This window comes from Electrona antarctica, assembly GCF_951216825.1.
Source record: "Electrona antarctica genome assembly, chromosome: 14".
NCBI classification, from domain to species: Eukaryota; Metazoa; Chordata; class Actinopteri; order Myctophiformes; family Myctophidae; genus Electrona; species Electrona antarctica.
In genome coordinates this window covers 2,307,080-2,325,773 of record NC_136795.1, presented here as the reverse complement: position 1 = coordinate 2,325,773, position 18,694 = coordinate 2,307,080, and the positions used below count along the sequence as shown (strand labels likewise).

The following is an 18,694-nucleotide window of genomic DNA, read 5'->3' as shown; positions in this document are numbered from 1 at the left end:
GACCATGTGTGTTGACATCAGACCATGACATCAGATCATGTGTGTTGACATCAGACCATGTGTATTGACATCAGACCATGACATCAGACCATGACATCAGACCATGACATCAGATCATGTGTGTTGACATCAGACCATGACATCAGATCATGTGTGTTGACATCAGACCATGACATCAGACCATGTGTGTTGACATCAGACCATGTGTGTTGACATCAGACCATGTGTGTTGTCATCAGACCATGTGTGTTGACATCAGACCATGACATCAGACCATGACATCAGACCATGTGTGTTGTCATCAGACCATGTGTGTTGACATCAGACCATGTGTGTTGACATCAGACCATGTGTGTTGTCATCAGACCATGTGTGTTGACATCAGACCATGTGTATTGACATCAGACCATGTGTGTTGACATCAGACCATGTGTGTTGACATCAGACCATGTGTGTTGACATCAGACCATGTGTGTTGACATCAGACCATGACATCAGATCATGTGTGTTGACATCAGACCATGTGTGTTGACATCAGACCATGACATCAGACCATGACATCAGACCATGACATCAGATCATGTGTGTTGACATCAGACCATGACATCAGATCATGTGTGTTGACATCAGACCATGTGTGTTGACATCAGACCATGTGTGTTGACATCAGACCATGTGTGTTGACATCAGACCATGACATCAGATCATGTGTGTTGACATCAGACCTTGTGTGTTGTCATCAGACCATGACATCAGACCATGTGTGTTGACATCAGACCATGTGTGTTGTCATCAGACCATGTGTGTTGACATCAGACCATGTGTGTTGACATCAGACCATGTGTGTTGTCATCAGACCATGTGTGTTGACATCAGACCATGTGTGTTGACATCAGACCATGTGTGTTGACATCAGACCATGTGTGTTGACATCAGACCATGACATCAGATCATGTGTGTTGACATCAGACCATGTGTGTTGACATCAGACCATGACATCAGACCATGACATCAGACCATGACATCAGACCATGACATCAGATCATGTGTGTTGACATCAGACCATGACATCAGACCATGACATCAGATCATGTGTGTTGACATCAGACCATGTGTGTTGACATCAGACCATGTGTGTTGACATCAGACCATGTGTGTTGACATCAGACCATGACATCAGATCATGTGTGTTGACATCAGACCATGTGTGTTGTCATCAGACCATGACATCAGACCATGACATCAGACCATGTGTGTTGACATCAGACCATGTGTGTTGACATCAGACCATGTGTGTTGTCATCAGACCATGTGTGTTGACATCAGACCATGACATCAGACCATGACATCAGACCATGTGTGTTGTCATCAGACCATGTGTGTTGACATCAGACCATGTGTGTTGACATCAGACCATGTGTGTTGACATCAGACCATGTGTGTTGACATCAGACCATGTGTGTTGATCTGATATCTCGTGGTATGAAGTGGATTCTGTTGTTTTGTGTTCAGCTTTGGGTCCAACCTGAGAGAGTTTCTCCTCCTGGAGTATGCATCTGGTCTCTTCACCCATCACAGGTGAGGCTGTCCTGTCTTATATATATCATATTTATCATGTTATTAATGCATCTGGTCTCTTCACCCATCACAGGTGAGACTGTATTATATATATCACATTTATCATGTTATTAATGCATCTGGTCTCTTCACCCATCACAGGTGAGGCTGTCTTATATATATCATATTTATCATGTTATTAATGCATCTGGTCTCTTCACCCATCACAGGTGAGGCTGTCCTACTGACTTATATATATATATATCACATTTATCATGTTATTAATTATTTATCCCATTCAGGACGGGAACCCCTGTTGGTGTTTCAAGCATTATGTAAAAAATAGCAGATCTACAAGCTCGTAGCGCGGCACCGAGTGCCGCGCTACGAGCTTGTAGATCTGCTATTTTTGAAAAATCGTGGAAATGTGGCGCACATCTTTGAATATATATTCTTTCAGAACGTTTTTAACTCAAATCTTTGCTTCTGGAGGGGGAGGTCCCTGGAACAACATATTTTCAGATGGGGGGGTCGGTGGCCAATTACATATCATTATGGGGTCCTTGAGAACGACTGACATTAGAAACATAGGGTTTTAACCCTGTGAGAACGACTGACAGAAACATAGGGTTTTAACCCTGTGAGAACGACTGACATTAGAAACAGGGTTTTAACCCTGTGAGAACGACTGACATTAGAAACATAGGGTTTTAACCCTGTGAGAACGACTGACATTAGAAACATAGGGTTTTAACCCTGTGAGAACGACTGACATTAGAAACATAGGGTTTTAACCCTGTGAGAACGACTGACATTAGAAACATAGGGTTTTTCAGGATTTAGAAGACATTTGTAGAATCATTCTCGGGTCTAAACGGGTTATTTTTCAGTTATTATTAGTGGACCGGTTGGGTAGCCGTTAAAATGACAGAATGTCAGTTATGCTTACCGTTTACTAAACGCACTAATAAGTGTTCATTATCATTCACAGTTTGTACAGTTGATAGTCTGGGATCAAGTCGTTTGGCAGTTGTATGATTTGGTCTAGAGTGGACTGGCTACAGCCTCTGTTCCTCCAAAATTATTCATTTTGTTCTTTGACCTAGTAGTATTATTATTTTATTCTCCCATTTAGGAACTGAAACAGGGCATCGAGAAGAACTGCAAATCGATCAAATCCTAAATATACCCATCCCTGATTATTATTAGGATTCCACACTGCCAGCGATGCGACGAGCGAACGATGATATCTCATCAGAATTCATGTTTTTCAACGCGACTGTCCTGACTTCCCGCTCGACTGTCCTGACGTCCCGCTCGAGCGACAACTAAACGTGCAGTCCACCCCTCCTACATCCACTCGCAGAGTCTCTATTTGAGCGAGGTTTAGAGGCCCCAAACACTTTGATTGGTTGATCTGCACACTACTATTTATTGGTTTATTTGATTGGTTCAGGCTACGTTGCAACGCAATGGCCGACGTTCCACATCAGCTTTTCCGCACGATATCGCTGTCGGAACGCTCGCTCCATGAGGTGTAATGCTGCTGGGAATGCTAGGGAAGTGGTACGTGTGGTTAACTGTGCGTGTGTGTGTGTGTGTGTGTGCGTCTCTGTGTGCGTGCGTGCGTCTCTCTCTGTGTGCGTGCGTGTACGTGTGTACGTGCAGTCTGTGGCAGCTGTCCGTGGACTACTACGACCACTGTCCGGAGTTCGGCCGCGTCTACCTGGAGCTGCAGATCGAGCGCGTTCCTCTGGACACGGAGAGGAAGGCCCTGAAGGTGCTGAGGATCTGTGAGCAGAGACACATGTCTGAGCAGGGTGGGTACCGTCTGTCTGTCTGTCTGTCTGTCTGTCTGTGAGCAGAGACACATGTCTGAGCAGGGTGGGTACCGTCTGTCTGTCTGTGAGCAGAGACACATGTCTGAGCAGGGTGGGTACCGTCTGTCTGTCTGTCTGTCTGTCTGTCTGTGAGCAGAGACACATGTCTGAGCAGGGTGGGTACCGTCTGTCTGTCTGTCTGTCTGTCTGTCTGTCTGTCTGTCTGTCTGTCTGTCTGTGAGCAGAGACACATGTCTGAGCAGGGTGGGTACCGTCTGTCTGTCTGTCTGTCTGTCTGTCTGTCTGTCTGTCTGTCTGTGAGCAGAGACACATGTCTGAGCAGGGTGGGTACCGTCTGTCTGTCTGTCTGTCTGTCTGTCTGTCTGTCTGTGAGCAGAGACACATGTCTGAGCAGGGTGGGTACCGTCTGTCTGTCTGTCTGTCTGTCTGTCTGTGAGCAGAGACACATGTCTGAGCAGGGTGGGTACCGTCTGTCTGTCTGTCTGTCTGTCTGTCTGTCTGTGAGCAGAGACACATGTCTGAGCAGGGTGGGTGTCTGTCTGTCTGAGCAGGGTGTCTGTCTGTCTGTCTGTGAACAGAGACACATGTCTGAGCAGGGTGGGTGTCTGTCTGAGCAGGGTGTCTGTCTGTCTGTGCAGGGTGGGGATTGACTGATTGATTATTTTATTAGACAATGAAAAATGCAAACAGCAACAAGGTACGGTCAACAAGGTACGGTCAACAAGGTACGGTCAACAAGGTACGGTCAAGACCTTGGTCCAAAACAAAGACCTTGCAGTGTTTCCCATGCACTCACTCACAATCAACATCAACAGGAAATCTATGCAGAATAGAAAAGTAAGTCGGAATGAGGATAAAGAGGTGGGGGCGATTATTTCCTCTCCTTTTGACTCGCTGACAGGTGAATTTCCATCAGATCTGTTTTAAAGGGAAGCCAGTGATCTGCTTGTTTGGAGGGAAGGGGTCAGGGCATTCCACAGCTGAGTGGCAGTGCTGTGGAAGGTGATTGTACCCATATTTGTGCCTGAAGAAGGTCAGTAGACCGAAAGCTTGCAGTAAATTGATTGTGCACAGATTTGAGTGTGCGGAGCCTCTCTTTATTTTTACACCCATATTTGTTCTAAAAGTGGGTGGGTGGCACCAGATCATCGTTCACGCTCCCTCTAGTGCTGTGGCTGTGGGTGTTGCTCACTTTCTGGAGGTAATTAGTCAAGTAAGTGGTACTGGGTTCCATTGAATGTCAGTTCCATCTGTAACATTTATGTTGTGGTTCCTCCAGTGAGGAGCATCTGTGTAGCCTATAAAGGCTATAGCTGATTTAATTAATTTGTGTTCAAATACAAAATAGGCCTACATATTTTTTGTTTTGTTTTATATATATATATATATATATATATATATATATATGCCATGGCCGACAAAACGCTATTTGTTTAAAAATAAAGTGCATTTTATTTGTTTCCCCCATGGCCTACTACTGTAGTGTACCATTTCCCCCTTGGCCTACTACTGTAGTGTACCATTTGTTTCCCCCTTGGCCTACTACTGTAGTGTACCATTTGTTTCCCCCTTGGCCTACTACTGTAGTGTACCATTTCCCCCTTGGCCTACTACTGTAGTGTACCATTTGTTTCCCCCTTGGCCTACTACTGTAGTGTACCATTTGTTTCCCCCTTGGCCTACTACTGTAGTGTACCATTTGTTTCCCCCTTGGCCTACTACTGTAGTGTACCATTTGTTTCCCCCTTGGCCTACTACTGTAGTGTACCATTTGTTTCCCCCTTGGCCTACTACTGTAGTGTACCATTTGTTTCCCCCATGGCCTACTACTGTAGTGTACCATTTGTTTCCCCCTTGGCCTACTACTGTAGTGTACCATTTGTTTCCCCCTTGGCCTACTACTGTAGTGTACCATTTGTTTCCCCCTTGGCCTACTACTGTAGTGTACCATTTGTTTCCCCCTTGGCCTACTACTGTAGTGTACCATTTGTTTCCCCCTTGGCCTACTACTGTAGTGTACCATTTGTTTCCCCCTTGGCCTACTACTGTAGTGTACCATTTGTTTCCCCCTTGGCCTACTACTGTAGTGTACCATTTGTTTCCCCCTTGGCCTACTACTGTAGTGTACCATTTCCCCCTTGGCCTACTACTGTAGTGTACCATTTGTTTCCCCCTTGGCCTACTACTGTAGTGTACCATTTGTTTCCCCCTTGGCCTACTACTGTAGTGTACCATTTGTTTCCCCCTTGGCCTACTACTGTAGTGTACCATTTGTTTCCCCCATGGCCTACTACTGTAGTGTACCATTTGTTTCCCCCTTGGCCTACTACTGTAGTGTACCATTTCCCCCTTGGCCTACTACTGTAGTGTACCATTTGTTTCCCCCTTGGCCTACTACTGTAGTGTACCATTTGTTTCCCCCTTGGCCTACTACTGTAGTGTACCATTTCCCCCTTGGCCTACTACTGTAGTGTACCATTTGTTTCCCCCTTGGCCTACTACTGTAGTGTACCATTTGTTTCCCCCTTGGCCTACTACTGTAGTGTACCATTTGTTTCCCCCTTGGCCTACTACTGTAGTGTACCATTTGTTTCCCCCTTGGCCTACTACTGTAGTGTACCATTTGTTTCCCCCTTGGCCTACTACTGTAGTGTACCATTTGTTTCCCCCTTGGCCTACTACTGTAGTGTACCATTTCCCCCTTGGCCTACTACTGTAGTGTACCATTTCCCCCTTGGCCTACTACTGTAGTGTACCATTTGTTTCCCCCTTGGCCTACTACTGTAGTGTACCATTTGTTTCCCCCTTGGCCTACTACTGTAGTGTACCATTTGTTTCCCCCTTGGCCTACTACTGTAGTGTACCATTTGTTTCCCCCTTGGCCTACTACTGTAGTGTACCATTTGTTTCCCCCTTGGCCTACTACTGTAGTGTACCATTTGTTTCCCCCTTGGCCTACTACTGTAGTGTACCATTTCCCCCTTGGCCTACTACTGTAGTGTACCATTTCCCCCTTGGCCTACTACTGTAGTGTACCATTTGTTTCCCCCATGGCCTACTACTGTAGTGTACCATTTGTTTCCCCCTTGGCCTACTACTGTAGTGTACCATTTCCCCCATGGCCTACTACTGTAGTGTACCATTTCTTAATGCACTAGTATGGGGTGAAGAGTAGGCTATTCCGGGTTATTGTTAAAATATTGCAAACCTATTGTCTATTGATCAGATCATTTGAAATGTTTGAGAGACTTATTTTGAGCCTGGGGGGGCTTATCGATTTATCGATTAATATTGAATTATGCAAATCGATTTTCATTTTTGACACATTTACACATCCCTAATCTGTAACATCATGTATGTTGTGGTTCCTCCAGTGAGAAGCATTCTGTAACATCATGTATGTTGTGGTTCCTCCAGTGAGGAGCATCTGTAACATCATGTATGTTGTGGTTCCTCCAGTGAGAAGCATCTGTAACATCATGTATGTTGTGGTTCCTCCAGTGAGGAGCATTCTGTAACATCATGTATGTTGTGGTTCCTCCAGTGAGAAGCATCTGTAACATCATGTATGTTTTGTCATGTTCCTCCAGTGAGGAGCATCTGTAAGATCATGGCCAGGCGAGCTCTGAGGAACAGCCGTCTGGGCTCAGCTCTGTCCTGGGCCATCAGAGCCAAGGACGCTGCCTTCGCCACGCTCATATCAGAGAGGTATGTTCTATCGTATCTAATGTTCTATTCACCTCATATCAGAGAGGTATGTTCTATCGTATCTAATGTTCTATTCACCTCATATCAGAGAGGTATGTTCTATTGTATCTAATGTTCTATTCACCTCATATCAGAGAGGTATGTTCTATTGTATCTAATGTTCTATTCAACTCATATCAGAGAGGTATGTTCTATTGTATCTAATGTTCTAATCACCTCATATCAGAGAGTTCTGTCTGTATGAATGTTGTTCTATTCACCTCCATATCTTTCATATCAGAGGTCTGTATGATCACTTGTGAGCAACATTGACGCTTAAGGTATAATTCAGGCTTTAGAGTTGGTGTTAATACAAATCACACCTGTGTGAAGTGAGGGGCGCTAATATATTAAAGTCTATCATGTTGATTAGGTGATGTAAAACAAACGGTGCCAACACAAACATTAAACGCCATTAACAATAAAGAGACAATATGACGTAAACGACACATTATGACATAAACTTTCCCTTCATTGTCAATGCGTTTACTAAACAAACATTGAACTAAAGACAAACATTAAACCTGTATATAGGAGGGGCTAGCGCCCCTCAATAATGGCACAAGTATGGTAATTCAGTATGTTCTGTGTGTGTGTGTGTGTGTGTGTGTGTGTGTGCGTGCGCGTGTGCGTGCGTGCGTGCGTGCGTGCGTGCGTGCATGCGTGCACGTGTCAGGTTCTTACAGGACTACTGTGCACGAGGGGCCTTTTCAGATCTGGACCTGATTGACAACCTGGGTCCAGCCATGCTGCTCAGCGACAGACTCACTTTCCTGGGTAACACACACACACACACACACACACAGCCAGCCATTAACGGTGGATTGTGAACTTGTGACTGTTTGTCACATGGTTCATTTTATCAACACATCAGCTGAGGGGACATTAACCCCTTTAGGACTGACACCAGATTCTACAAATGTAAGTCCTGACAGTTTTTTTTGTAAAACCATGTGTTTCTATGTCAGTGGTTCTCACAGGGTTAAACCCTGTGTTTCTATGTCAGTGGTTCTCACAGGGTTAAAACCCTGTGTTTCTAATGTCAGTGGTTCTCACAGGGTTAAAACCCTATGTTTCTGTCAGTGGTTCTCACAGGGTTAAAACCCTGTGTTTCTATGTCAGTGGTTCTCACAGGGTTAAAACCATGTGTTTCTATGTCAGTGGTTCTCACAGGGTTAAAACCATGTGTTTCTATGTCAGTGGTTCTCACAGGGTTAAAACCCTGTGTTTCTAATGTCAGTGGTTCTCACAGGGTTAAAACCCTGTGTTTCTAATGTCAGTGGTTCTCACAGGGTTAAAACCCTGTGTTTCTAATGTCAGTGGTTCTCACAGGGTTAAAACCCTATGTTTCTGTCAGTGGTTCTCACAGGGTTAAAACCCTGTGTTTCTATGTCAGTGGTTCTCACAGGGTTAAAACCATGTGTTTCTATGTCAGTGGTTCTCACAGGGTTAAAACCCTGTGTTTCTAATGTCAGTGGTTCTCACAGGGTTAAAACCCTGTGTTTCTAATGTCAGTGGTTCTCACAGGGTTTAAACCCTGTGTTTCTGTCAGTGGTTCTCACAGGGTTAAAACCCTGTGTTTCTAATGTCAGTGGTTCTCACAGGGTTAAAACCCTGTGTTTCTATGTCAGTGGTTCTCACAGGGTTAAAACCTTGTGTTTCTATGTCAGTGGTTCTCACAGGGTTAAAACCATGTGTTTCTATGTCAGTGGTTCTCACAGGGTTAAAACCCTGTGTTTCTAATGTCAGTGGTTCTCACAGGGTTAAAACCCTGTGTTTCTAATGTCAGTGGTTCTCACAGGGTTAAAACCCTGTGTTTCTACTGTCAGTGGTTCTCACAGGGTTAAAACCCTGTGTTTCTATGTCAGTGGTTCTCACAGGGTTAAAACCATGTGTTTCTATGTCAGTGGTTCTCACAGGGTTAAAACCCTGTGTTTCTAATGTCAGTGGTTCTCACAGGGTTAAAACCCTGTGTTTCTAATGTCAGTGGTACTCACAGGGTTTAAACCCTGTGTTTCTGTCAGTGGTTCTCACAGGGTTAAAACCCTGTGTTTCTAATGTCAGTGGTTCTCACAGGGTTAAAACCCTGTGTTTCTATGTCAGTGGTTCTCACAGGGTTAAAACCTTGTGTTTCTATGTCAGTGGTTCTCACAGGGTTAAAACCCTGTGTTTCTATGTCAGTGGTTCTCACAGGGTTAAAACCCTGTGTTTCTATGTCAGTGGTTCTCACAGGGTTAAAACCCTGTGTTTCTATGTCAGTGGTTCTCACAGGGTTAAAACCCTGTGTTTCTATGTCAGTGGTTCTCACAGGGTTAAAACCATGTGTTTCTGTCAGTGGTTCTCACAGGGTTAAAACCATGTGTTTCTGTCAGTGGTTCTCACAGGGTTAAAACCATGTGTTTCTGTCAGTGGTTCTCACAGGGTTAAAACCCTGTGTTTCTATGTCAGTGGTTCTCACAGGGTTAAAACCCTGTGTTTCTATGTCAGTGGTTCTCACAGGGTTAAAACCCTGTTTCTATGTCAGTGGTTCTCACAGGGTTAAAACCCTGTGTTTCTATGTCAGTGGTTCTCACAGGGTTAAAACCCTGTATTTCTGTCAGTGGTTCTCACAGGGTTAAAACCCTGTGTTTCTATGTCAGTGGTTCACACAGGGTTAAACCCTGTGTTTCTACGTCAGTGGTTCTCACAGGGTTAAAACCCTGTGTTTCCATGTCAGTGGTTCTCACAGGGTTAAAACCCTGTGTTTCTATGTCAGTGGTTCTCACAGGGTTAAAACCCTATGTTTCTAATGTCAGTGGTTCTCACAGGGTTAAAACCCTGTGTTTCTATGTCAGTGGTTCTCACAGGGTTAAAACCCTGAGTTTCTATGTCAGTGGTTCTCACAGGGTTAAAACCCTGTGTTTCTATGTCAGTGGTTCTCACAGGGTTAAACCCTGTGTTTCTATGTCAGTGGTTCTCACAGGGTTAAAACCCTGTGTTTCTATGTCAGTGGTTCTCACAGGGTTAAAACCCTGTGTTTCTATGTCAGTGGTTCTCACAGGGTTAAAACCATGTGTTTCTTTGTCAGTGGTTCTCACAGGGTTAAAACCCTGTGTTTCTATGTCAGTGGTTCTCACAGGGTTAAAACCCTATGTTTCTATGTCAGTGGTTCTCACAGGGTTAAAACCCTGTGTTTCTGTCAGTCGTTCTCACAGGGTTAAAACCCTGTGTTTCTGTCAGTCGTTCTCACAGGGTTAAAACCCTGTGTTTCTACGTCAGTGGTTATCACAGGGTTAAAACCCTATGTTTCTATGTCAGTGGTTCTCACAGGGTTAAAACCCTGTGTTTCTATGTCAGTGGTTCTCACAGGGTTAAAACCCTATGTTTCTATGTCAGTGGTTCTCACAGGGTTAAAACCATGTGTTTCTGTCAGTGGTTCTCACAGGGTTAAACCCCTGTGTTTCTATGTCAGTGGTTCTCACAGGGTTAAAACCCTGTGTTTCTATGTCAGTGGTTCTCACAGGGTTAAAACCCTGTGTTTCTAATGTCAGTGGTTCTCACAGGGTTAAAACCCTGTGTTTCTATGTCAGTGGTTCTCACAGGGTTAAAACCCTGTGTTTCTAATGTCAGTGGTTCTCACAGGGTTAAAACCATGTGTTTCTGTCAGTGGTTCTCACAGGGTTAAAACCCTGTGTTTCTAATGTCAGTGGTTCTCACAGGGTTAAAACCCTGTGTTTCTATGTCAGTGGTTCTCACAGGGTTAAAACCCTGTGTTTCTAATGTCAGTGGTTCTCACAGGGTTAAAACCATGTGTTTCTGTCAGTGGTTCTCACAGGGTTAAAACCCTGTGTTTCTAATGTCAGTGGTTCTCACAGGGTTAAAACCCTATGTTTCTGTCAGTGGTTCTCACAGGGTTAAAACCCTGTGTTTCTAATGTCAGTGGTTCTCACAGGGTTAAAACCATGTGTTTCTGTCAGTGGTTCTCACAGGGTTAAAACCATGTGTTTCTGTCAGTGGTTCTCACAGGGTTAAAACCCTGTATTTCTGTCAGTGGTTCTCAAACTATTTCATGTCAAGGACCCCAGAAATTATATATAATTGGCCGCCGACCCCCATCTGAAAATATGTTGTTTAAGGGACCCCCCCCCCCCCCCCCCCCCCAGAAGCAAAGATTTGAGTTAAAAACGTTCTCTGTGAAAGCAGTGTTTAAACCATATAGCAAAGGTGCTATACTGTATAAATAAAGATGTTTTTATTATTATATATTCAAAGATTTGTGCCACATTTTCAAGATATTTCAAAAATATCAGATCTACAAAAAAATAGTAGATCTGCTATTTTTCAATAGCTAAAGTATAACATAATGCTTATAACACCAAAAGGGGTGCCTGTCGTGAATGGGTTAAATCACTATACACTTGACTTGACCTTATGGTGGCTGTTGGGTCGTCACATGCACACACGCACGCACACACAGACACACGCACACACACACACACACTGTGAGCCTGTATATGGGCTATTTATGGCCCGTGACACAGCAGCACACAGCCTAGCATACTGTAAAATAGGCATAAATAACCCTGTTTTGAACGGCCTGGTGAGGTCATATTCATACTACATTTTCTTTGCTGTTGGACAGAGTTAGTCTTAAGTTATCTCGTATCTCCATATTCTAACGTTTCGTGGTTTTTTTCTTAAAGAAATGAATCCCCTACTTGATCACTTGATGCAGCGTCACACGGAAGCGTCAAAAGTAGCTTGCTGGCCCGGACAGTTTGCTCAACCGTCTGGGCCTCTAGAGGCTGCTGAGCCAGCCTGACTGTTAGCTCAACCGTCTGGGCCTCTAGAGGCTGCTGAGCCAGGCTGACGGTTAGCTCAACCGTCTGGGCCTCTAGAGGCTGCTGAGCCAGGCTGACGGTTAGCTCAACCGTCTGGGCCTCTAGAGGCTGCTGAGCCAGGCTGACGGTTAACTCAACCGTCTAGGCCCCTAGAGGCTGCTGAGCCAGCCTGACGGTTAGCTCAACCGTCTGGGCCCCTAGAGGCTGCTGAGCCAGCCTGACGGTTAGCTCAACCGTCTGGGCCCCTAGAGGCTGCTGAGCCAGCCTGACAGTTAGCTCAACCGTCTGGGCCTCTAGAGGCTGCTGAGCCAGGCTGACGGTTAGCTCAACCGTCTGGGCCTCTAGAGGCTGCTGAGCCAGGCTGACGGTTAGCTCAACCGTCTGGGCCTCTAGAGGCTGCTGAGCCAGGCTGACGGTTAGCTCAACCGTCTGGGCCTCTAGAGGCTGCTGAGCCAGCCTGACTGTTAGCTCAACCGTCTGGGCCTCTAGAGGCTGCTGAGCCAGGCTGACGGTTAGCTCAACCGTCTGGGCCTCTAGAGGCTGCTGAGCCAGGCTGACAGTTAGCTCAACCGTCTGGGCCCCTAGAGGCTGCTGAGCCAGCCTGACGGTTAGCTCAACCGTCTGGGCCCCTAGAGGCTGCTGAGCCAGGCTGACAGTTAGCTCAACCGTCTGGGCCCCTAGAGGCTGCTGAGCCAGCCTGACGGCGTGCCGTGGATTCGACTCCCGATCCCGACGGCCTTTGTCTCCCCACCATCTCTCTCCCCATTTCCTGTCAGATTACTTTCAACCTACCAATAAAGGTAGAAAAAGCCAAAAAATATATCTTAAAAACAAAAAAAAGTAGCTTGCTATTTTTGAATTTGAATCCTGAAAACGAGCAGTTTTTGACATGTGAGATTCCGACCCGACAGAAATGCTTTAAAAAGTATTTGAATGGGTTGAACTAGTAATGGAGCAGAATCTCTCTGACACTCAAGCAAAGGTATATAAAGCGATTGCTTCAGCTGGTTGGCTCTATGTGTCGAACAGCAAAATGGTAAATGATGCACTTAGCGCTTTTATCCAAATCGCTTTACATAGATTGTGCATTAGTACATTCACCCATTCACACACACATTCATACACCGATGGCGGAGGAAACCATGCAAGGCACCAACCTGCACATCAGGAGAAATTAGGGGTTCAGAGTCTTGCTCAAGGACACTTGGACACTAACTCTGGGGGAGCCCACAGGGATCGAACTGGGAACCTCGTGGTTACCATCTGGCCACTCTAGCGGCCACGCTACCCCTGACGCCGCCCCAAGAAACGGCGTTTCAACAATGATCACAGATTTTGGGCAGACTTGTGTAAAACCAAACTTTTAATCCCAAGTTTCCACTCTCTCTCTCTCTCTCTCTCTCCCCCCCCCCCCCCCCCCCCCCAGGGAAGTACCGTGAGTTTCACAAGCTGTACGAGGAGAAGCGCTTCATGGAGGCCGCCAAGCTCCTGCTGTCCCTCATGACCGCCAAGATCGCCCCGCGCAGCTTCTGGTGGACCCTGCTGACCGACGCCATGCCCCTGATGGAGCAGGCAGAGGTCAGTCTGTTAGGGTTATGGTTAGGGAGGGTCAGCTTCTGGTGGACCCTGCTGACCGACGCCATGCCCCTGATGGAGCAGGCAGAGGTCAGTCTGTTAGGGTTATGGTTAGGGAGGGTCAGCTTCTGGTGGACCCTGCTGACCGACGCCATGCCCCTGATGGAGCAGGCAGAGGTCAGTCTGTTAGGGTTATGGTTAGGGAGGGTCAGCTTCTGGTGGACCCTGCTGACCGACGCCATGCCCCTGATGGAGCAGGCTGAGGTCAGTCTGTTAGGGTCAAGGTGACCACTGGTCCATAGCGTTAAGGAGAACTCCTCCTTAACGCTATATGGACCAGAGCTAGGTTAGGGTCATCTTCTGGTGGACCCTGCTGACCGATGCCATGCCATAACCCTAACAGACTGAGGTCAGTCTGTTAGGTTAGGGTCAGCTTCTAGTTGACGCTGCTGACCAGAACGAGACTTTCGTTACTATGGTCTGGGGCAGGGCCCGTCAGCAGGATACTATGGTCTGGGGCAGGGCCCGTCAGTCAGCAGGATACTATGGTCTGGGGCAGGGCCCGTCAGTCAGCAGGATACTATGGTCTGGGGCAGGGCCCGTCAGCAGGATACTATGGTCTGGGGCAGGGCCCGTCAGTCAGCAGGATACTATGGTCTGGGGCAGGGCCCGTCAGTCAGCAGGATACTATGGTCTGGGGCAGGGCCCGTCAGTCAGCAGGATACTATGGTCTGGGGCAGGGCCCGTCAGCAGGGAGTGATACTATGGTCTGGGGCAGGGCCCGTCAGTCAGCAGGATACTATGGTCTGGGGCAGGGCCCGTCAGTCAGCAGGATACTATGGTCTGGGGCAGGGCCCGTCAGCAGGATACTATGGTCTGGGGCAGGGCCCGTCAGTCAGCAGGGTACTATGGTCTGGGGCAGGGCCCGTCAGTCAGCAGGATACTATGGTCTGGGGCAGGGCCTGTCAGCAGGATACTATGGTCTGGGGCAGGGCCTGTCAGCAGGATACTATGGTCTGGGGCAGGGCCTGTCAGCAGGATACTATGGTCTGGGGCAGGGCCTGTCAGCAGGATACTATGGTCTGGGGCAGGGCCCGTCAGTCAGCAGGGTACTATGGTCTGGGGCAGGGCCCGTCAGTCAGCAGGGTACTATGGTCTGGGGCAGGGCCCGTCAGTCAGCAGGATACTATGGTCTGGGGCAGGGCCCGTCAGTCAGCAGGGTACTATGGTCTGGGGCAGGGCCCGTTAGCAGGATACTAAGGTCTGGGGCAGGGCCCGTCAGTCAGCAGGGTACTATGGTCTGGGGCAGGGCCCGTCAGTCAGCAGGATACTATGGTCTGGGGCAGGGCCCGTCAGCAGGATACTATGGTCTGGGGCAGGGCCCGTCAGTCAGCAGGATACTATGGTCTGGGGCAGGGCCCGTCAGTCAGCAGGATACTATGGTCTGGGTCTGGGCCCGTCAGCAGGATACTATGGTCTGGGGCAGGGCCCGTCAGCAGGATACTATGGTCTGGGGCAGGGCCCGTCAGCAGGGAGTGATACTATGGTCTGGGGCAGGGCCCGTCAGTCAGCAGGATACTATGGTCTGGGTCTGGGCCCGTCAGCAGGATACTATGGTCTGGGGCAGGGCCCGTCAGTCAGCAGGATACTATGGTCTGGGTCTGGGCCCGTCAGCAGGATACTATGGTCTGGGGCAGGGCCCGTCAGCAGGATACTATGGTCTGGGGCAGGGCCCGTCAGCAGGATACTATGGTCTGGGGCAGGGCCCGTCGGCATGGAGTGATACTATGGTCTGGGGCAGGGCCCGTCAGCAGGATACTATGGTCTGGGGCAGGGCCCGTCGGCATGGAGTGATACTATGGTCTGGGGCAGGGCCCGTCAGTCAGCAGGATACTATGGTCTGGGGCAGGGCCAGTCAGCAGAATACTATGGTCTGGGGCAGGGCCCGTCAGCAGGATACTATGGTCTGGGGCAGGGCCCGTCAGTCAGCAGGATACTATGGTCTGGGGCAGGGCCCGTCAGCAGGATACTATGGTCTGGGGCAGGGCCCGTCAGCAGGATACTATGGTCTGGGGCAGGGCCCGTCAGTCAGCAGGATACTATGGTCTGGGGCAGGGCCCGTCGGCATGGAGTGTTGGGCGGGAGGAATAGGACGATTCTCCGTTTCCGAACGCACCACGGACGGTGCAACTCGGGCCTGTTTTACGAAGTCAAATATTATCAAAGTATCCTGCAGCACCACTGGACTTGCTTGCATCCACTTTGAGAAGCAGCCAGTATTAAAGTAGTGATTTTGCAATAGATTCTTTGTGGCACCTTCTCAGTTGGTTCTTCTTGGGTCTTCTCTCTCAGGTGATCTTCTCAGCAGAACAGACCCACGAGCTGATGTTCTGTCTGGAGGAGTTGACGTCCTCCTTCCAGACCAGCAGCGCTCCGGGCCCAGACGGACCTATGCAGGTACACCTCTGTCTCTGTCTCTCTCTCTCTCTCTATCTCTGTCTGTATGTCTGTGTCACTAGGTGCGGTTCCATTAAGCCTTTGCGAAAAAAGGAAGCGTATGTTCATTAAGTCGAAAAAAGAAAAGCGAATTGTCGGTGTTTCCATTAAACTGATAAAATGCGCATATGCAATAAGTTCATGAAATGTGCAGTAGGTTGCACTGTTTTGCCAGTAATGTGAGGCTCATGTAAAGTAGTCCTAATCGATGTTCACACCATTGATTTGATGCGCTGTATGTATGCTGTATGCTGTATGTATCTCAGTTTAACGGACGGGACCCCATATACTGCACTGTAATCTGATCCCTGGTCAGCGGCTGACCGACCGTCTGCTGCTTTCACAGTATTGACGACACCTACAGTCAAAGAACGTACAAAGAACGATTTGTTGTGTAATGCTTGTCTTAATATATTCGGGGCACATGTAGCCTATATGTCACGGGACTCGATTGGAGCATACTGGTCGTTTATACTGTAAATTGATTGATTGCAGCTGCAAACAGTTGTGAATAACTTGTTTCATCGGCTATATAGCCTATAGCCTACACGTTTAGGTTCACTCCACTGCACCGTTCACTCCACTGCCTCCCCATCGTTGTTTTATTTTATTTCCCAACTGTTCAAAAGCGATATAATGCGAGTTCAATGCTTTCTAATTAAAAACCTTTTCCGCAAGTGTTTCCATACACTATTTGCGCATTTCCCTTTTTTCGAAAAAGCCTAAATCCGCAACCTCCAAGCGAAAAAGTGTTTTTGCGAAAAATGGAGACTTATTCGCATGTTGATGTGTTTCCATCCAGGAGATTTTGCGCAAGAGCCTTAATGCGCAAAGAAACGGCTTTATGGAAACGCACCTTCTGTCTCTTTGTCTGTCTCTCTCTGTCTGTCTCTCTCTGTCTGTCTGTCTGTCTGTCTGTGTCTGTCTGTCTGTCTGTCTGTCTGTCTGTCTGTCTGTCTCTGTCTCTCGTGGAAGGCTGATGAAAGCATTAAAACATGTTAGCTTTTTGCTATATAACAGCTTTGCTCTTCCAGAAAACTGTTAGGATTTACAACAGTGCTTTAAAACAATAGTTCTCAAAATTAGCAGCTGTACAAGCTACAGCGCGCCACTTTGTGCCGTGCTGCAAGCGTATATATCTGCTAATTTAGAACAACTAGAACCTTCAGGTCTAACGGTGGGTGTGGGAGGTCTGATGATCTTGGAATCAAGACGGGTAATACTGAAAAGTTTGTTTCTGTTGTTGGGCATGGACAGTATGTTGCAGAAACATCAGAACAGGTTGAATAATGCTTTAGTACAATAATAAGTAAGGGATAATGTCTGCCTAGGTGGTCATCGGGTACTGCATCGTCTATTCCTCGCTCAAATGTTTTCAAAAACATTTTTGAGAGCAATATTTAGCTGTAAATGACATTATGTGTGTGTGTTTACATGGCTGTCATGTTGGACACAGCAGTAAATCAAGCAGGGCGCAGCCGGTGCTCCGAGGCTTTGGTTATTACCCAGCGGTCTGTTATAGAGCGGATCGGTCGTTAGCAAGAAATAACAGACCACTGAATTCAGCCAATTCGACCAATCAGAATCAAGCATTCCACCAAGCTGCGCAATAACAGACGATAACTTACAGACGTAAGCAGTTGAAATCTGGAGATAACAAGGTGTTGTGTGTGTGTGTGTGTCTTTTCAGGAGGAAGACGTGGAGCTCTTGAGGCTGGCGTTGGCCAGGAACCTGGCCATGGCCATCGTCAAGGAGGGCACGGTGGAGGCCTGCTGTTGAACCTCATGGAACCTGGCCATGGCCATGGTCAAGGAGGGCACGGTGGAGGCCTGCTGTTGAACCTCATGGAACCTGGCCATGGCCATGGTCAAGGAGGGCACGGTGGAGGCCTGCTGTTGAACCTCATGGAACCTGGCCATGGCCATGGCCAAGGAGGGCACGGTGGAGGCCTGCTGTTGAACCTCATGGTCACCAGAGCGAGCCACCATATTGTTTCCTTTTGTTTGTTTTTTTGTACTTGTACTTGTATATAAAACTTAACACATCGAGAGAGAAAAAAGAATGTGCTCTTTGATAATAAACACTCAATCTCATGTTCAGATATCATTTGTTTTTTTCCCATCAAGTTCAGTCTTCTGAGCGTATGTATCTGACAACGGGGACCACCAGGGGTCCTTGAGGGGGTTCCAGGTGGTCCCCCAGCTGAATGACAGGAGAGGGACCACCAGGGGTCCTTGAGGGGGTTCAAGGTGGTCCCCCAGCTGAATGACAGGGTCCAGGGACCACCAGGGGTCCTTGAGGGGGTTCCAGGTGGTCCCCCAGCTGAATGACAGGAGAGGGACCACCAGGGGTCCTTGAGGGGGTTCCAGGTGGTCTGGGGACCACCAGGGGTCCTTGAGGGGGTTCCAGGTGGTCCAGGGACCACCAGGGGTCCTTGAGGGGGTTCCAGGTGGTCCCCAGGGGTCCTTGAGGGGGTTCCAGGTGGTCCTTGAGGGGGTTCCAGGTGGTCCCCAGGGGTCCTTGAGGGGGTTCCAGGTGGTCCCCAGGGGTCCTTGAGGGGGTTCCAGGTGGTCCCCCAGGGGTCTGGGGACCACCAGGGGTCCTTGAGGGGGTTCCAGGTAGTCCAGGGACCACCAGGGGTCCTTGAGGGGGTTCCA

At 47.8% G+C, this 18,694-nt stretch overlaps 1 protein-coding gene across 1 annotated transcript in view; it reads left to right on the top strand.

The window, feature by feature from the left end:
• Positions 1-18,130, top strand: part of nup85 (nucleoporin 85) — a 40,862-nt gene extending 22,732 nt beyond the window's left edge. The window contains exons 13-19 of the mRNA XM_079521470.1: positions 1,513-1,578; positions 3,226-3,377; positions 6,989-7,106; positions 7,822-7,922; positions 13,392-13,543; positions 15,893-15,997; positions 17,727-18,130. Of these exons, the coding sequence (XP_079377596.1) occupies positions 1,513-1,578; positions 3,226-3,377; positions 6,989-7,106; positions 7,822-7,922; positions 13,392-13,543; positions 15,893-15,997; positions 17,727-17,816 (784 nt within the window). The 3' untranslated portion in view covers positions 17,817-18,130. The remainder of the gene's footprint in view (positions 1-1,512; positions 1,579-3,225; positions 3,378-6,988; positions 7,107-7,821; positions 7,923-13,391; positions 13,544-15,892; positions 15,998-17,726) is intronic.
• The last annotated feature ends 564 nt before the right edge of the window (positions 18,131-18,694 follow it).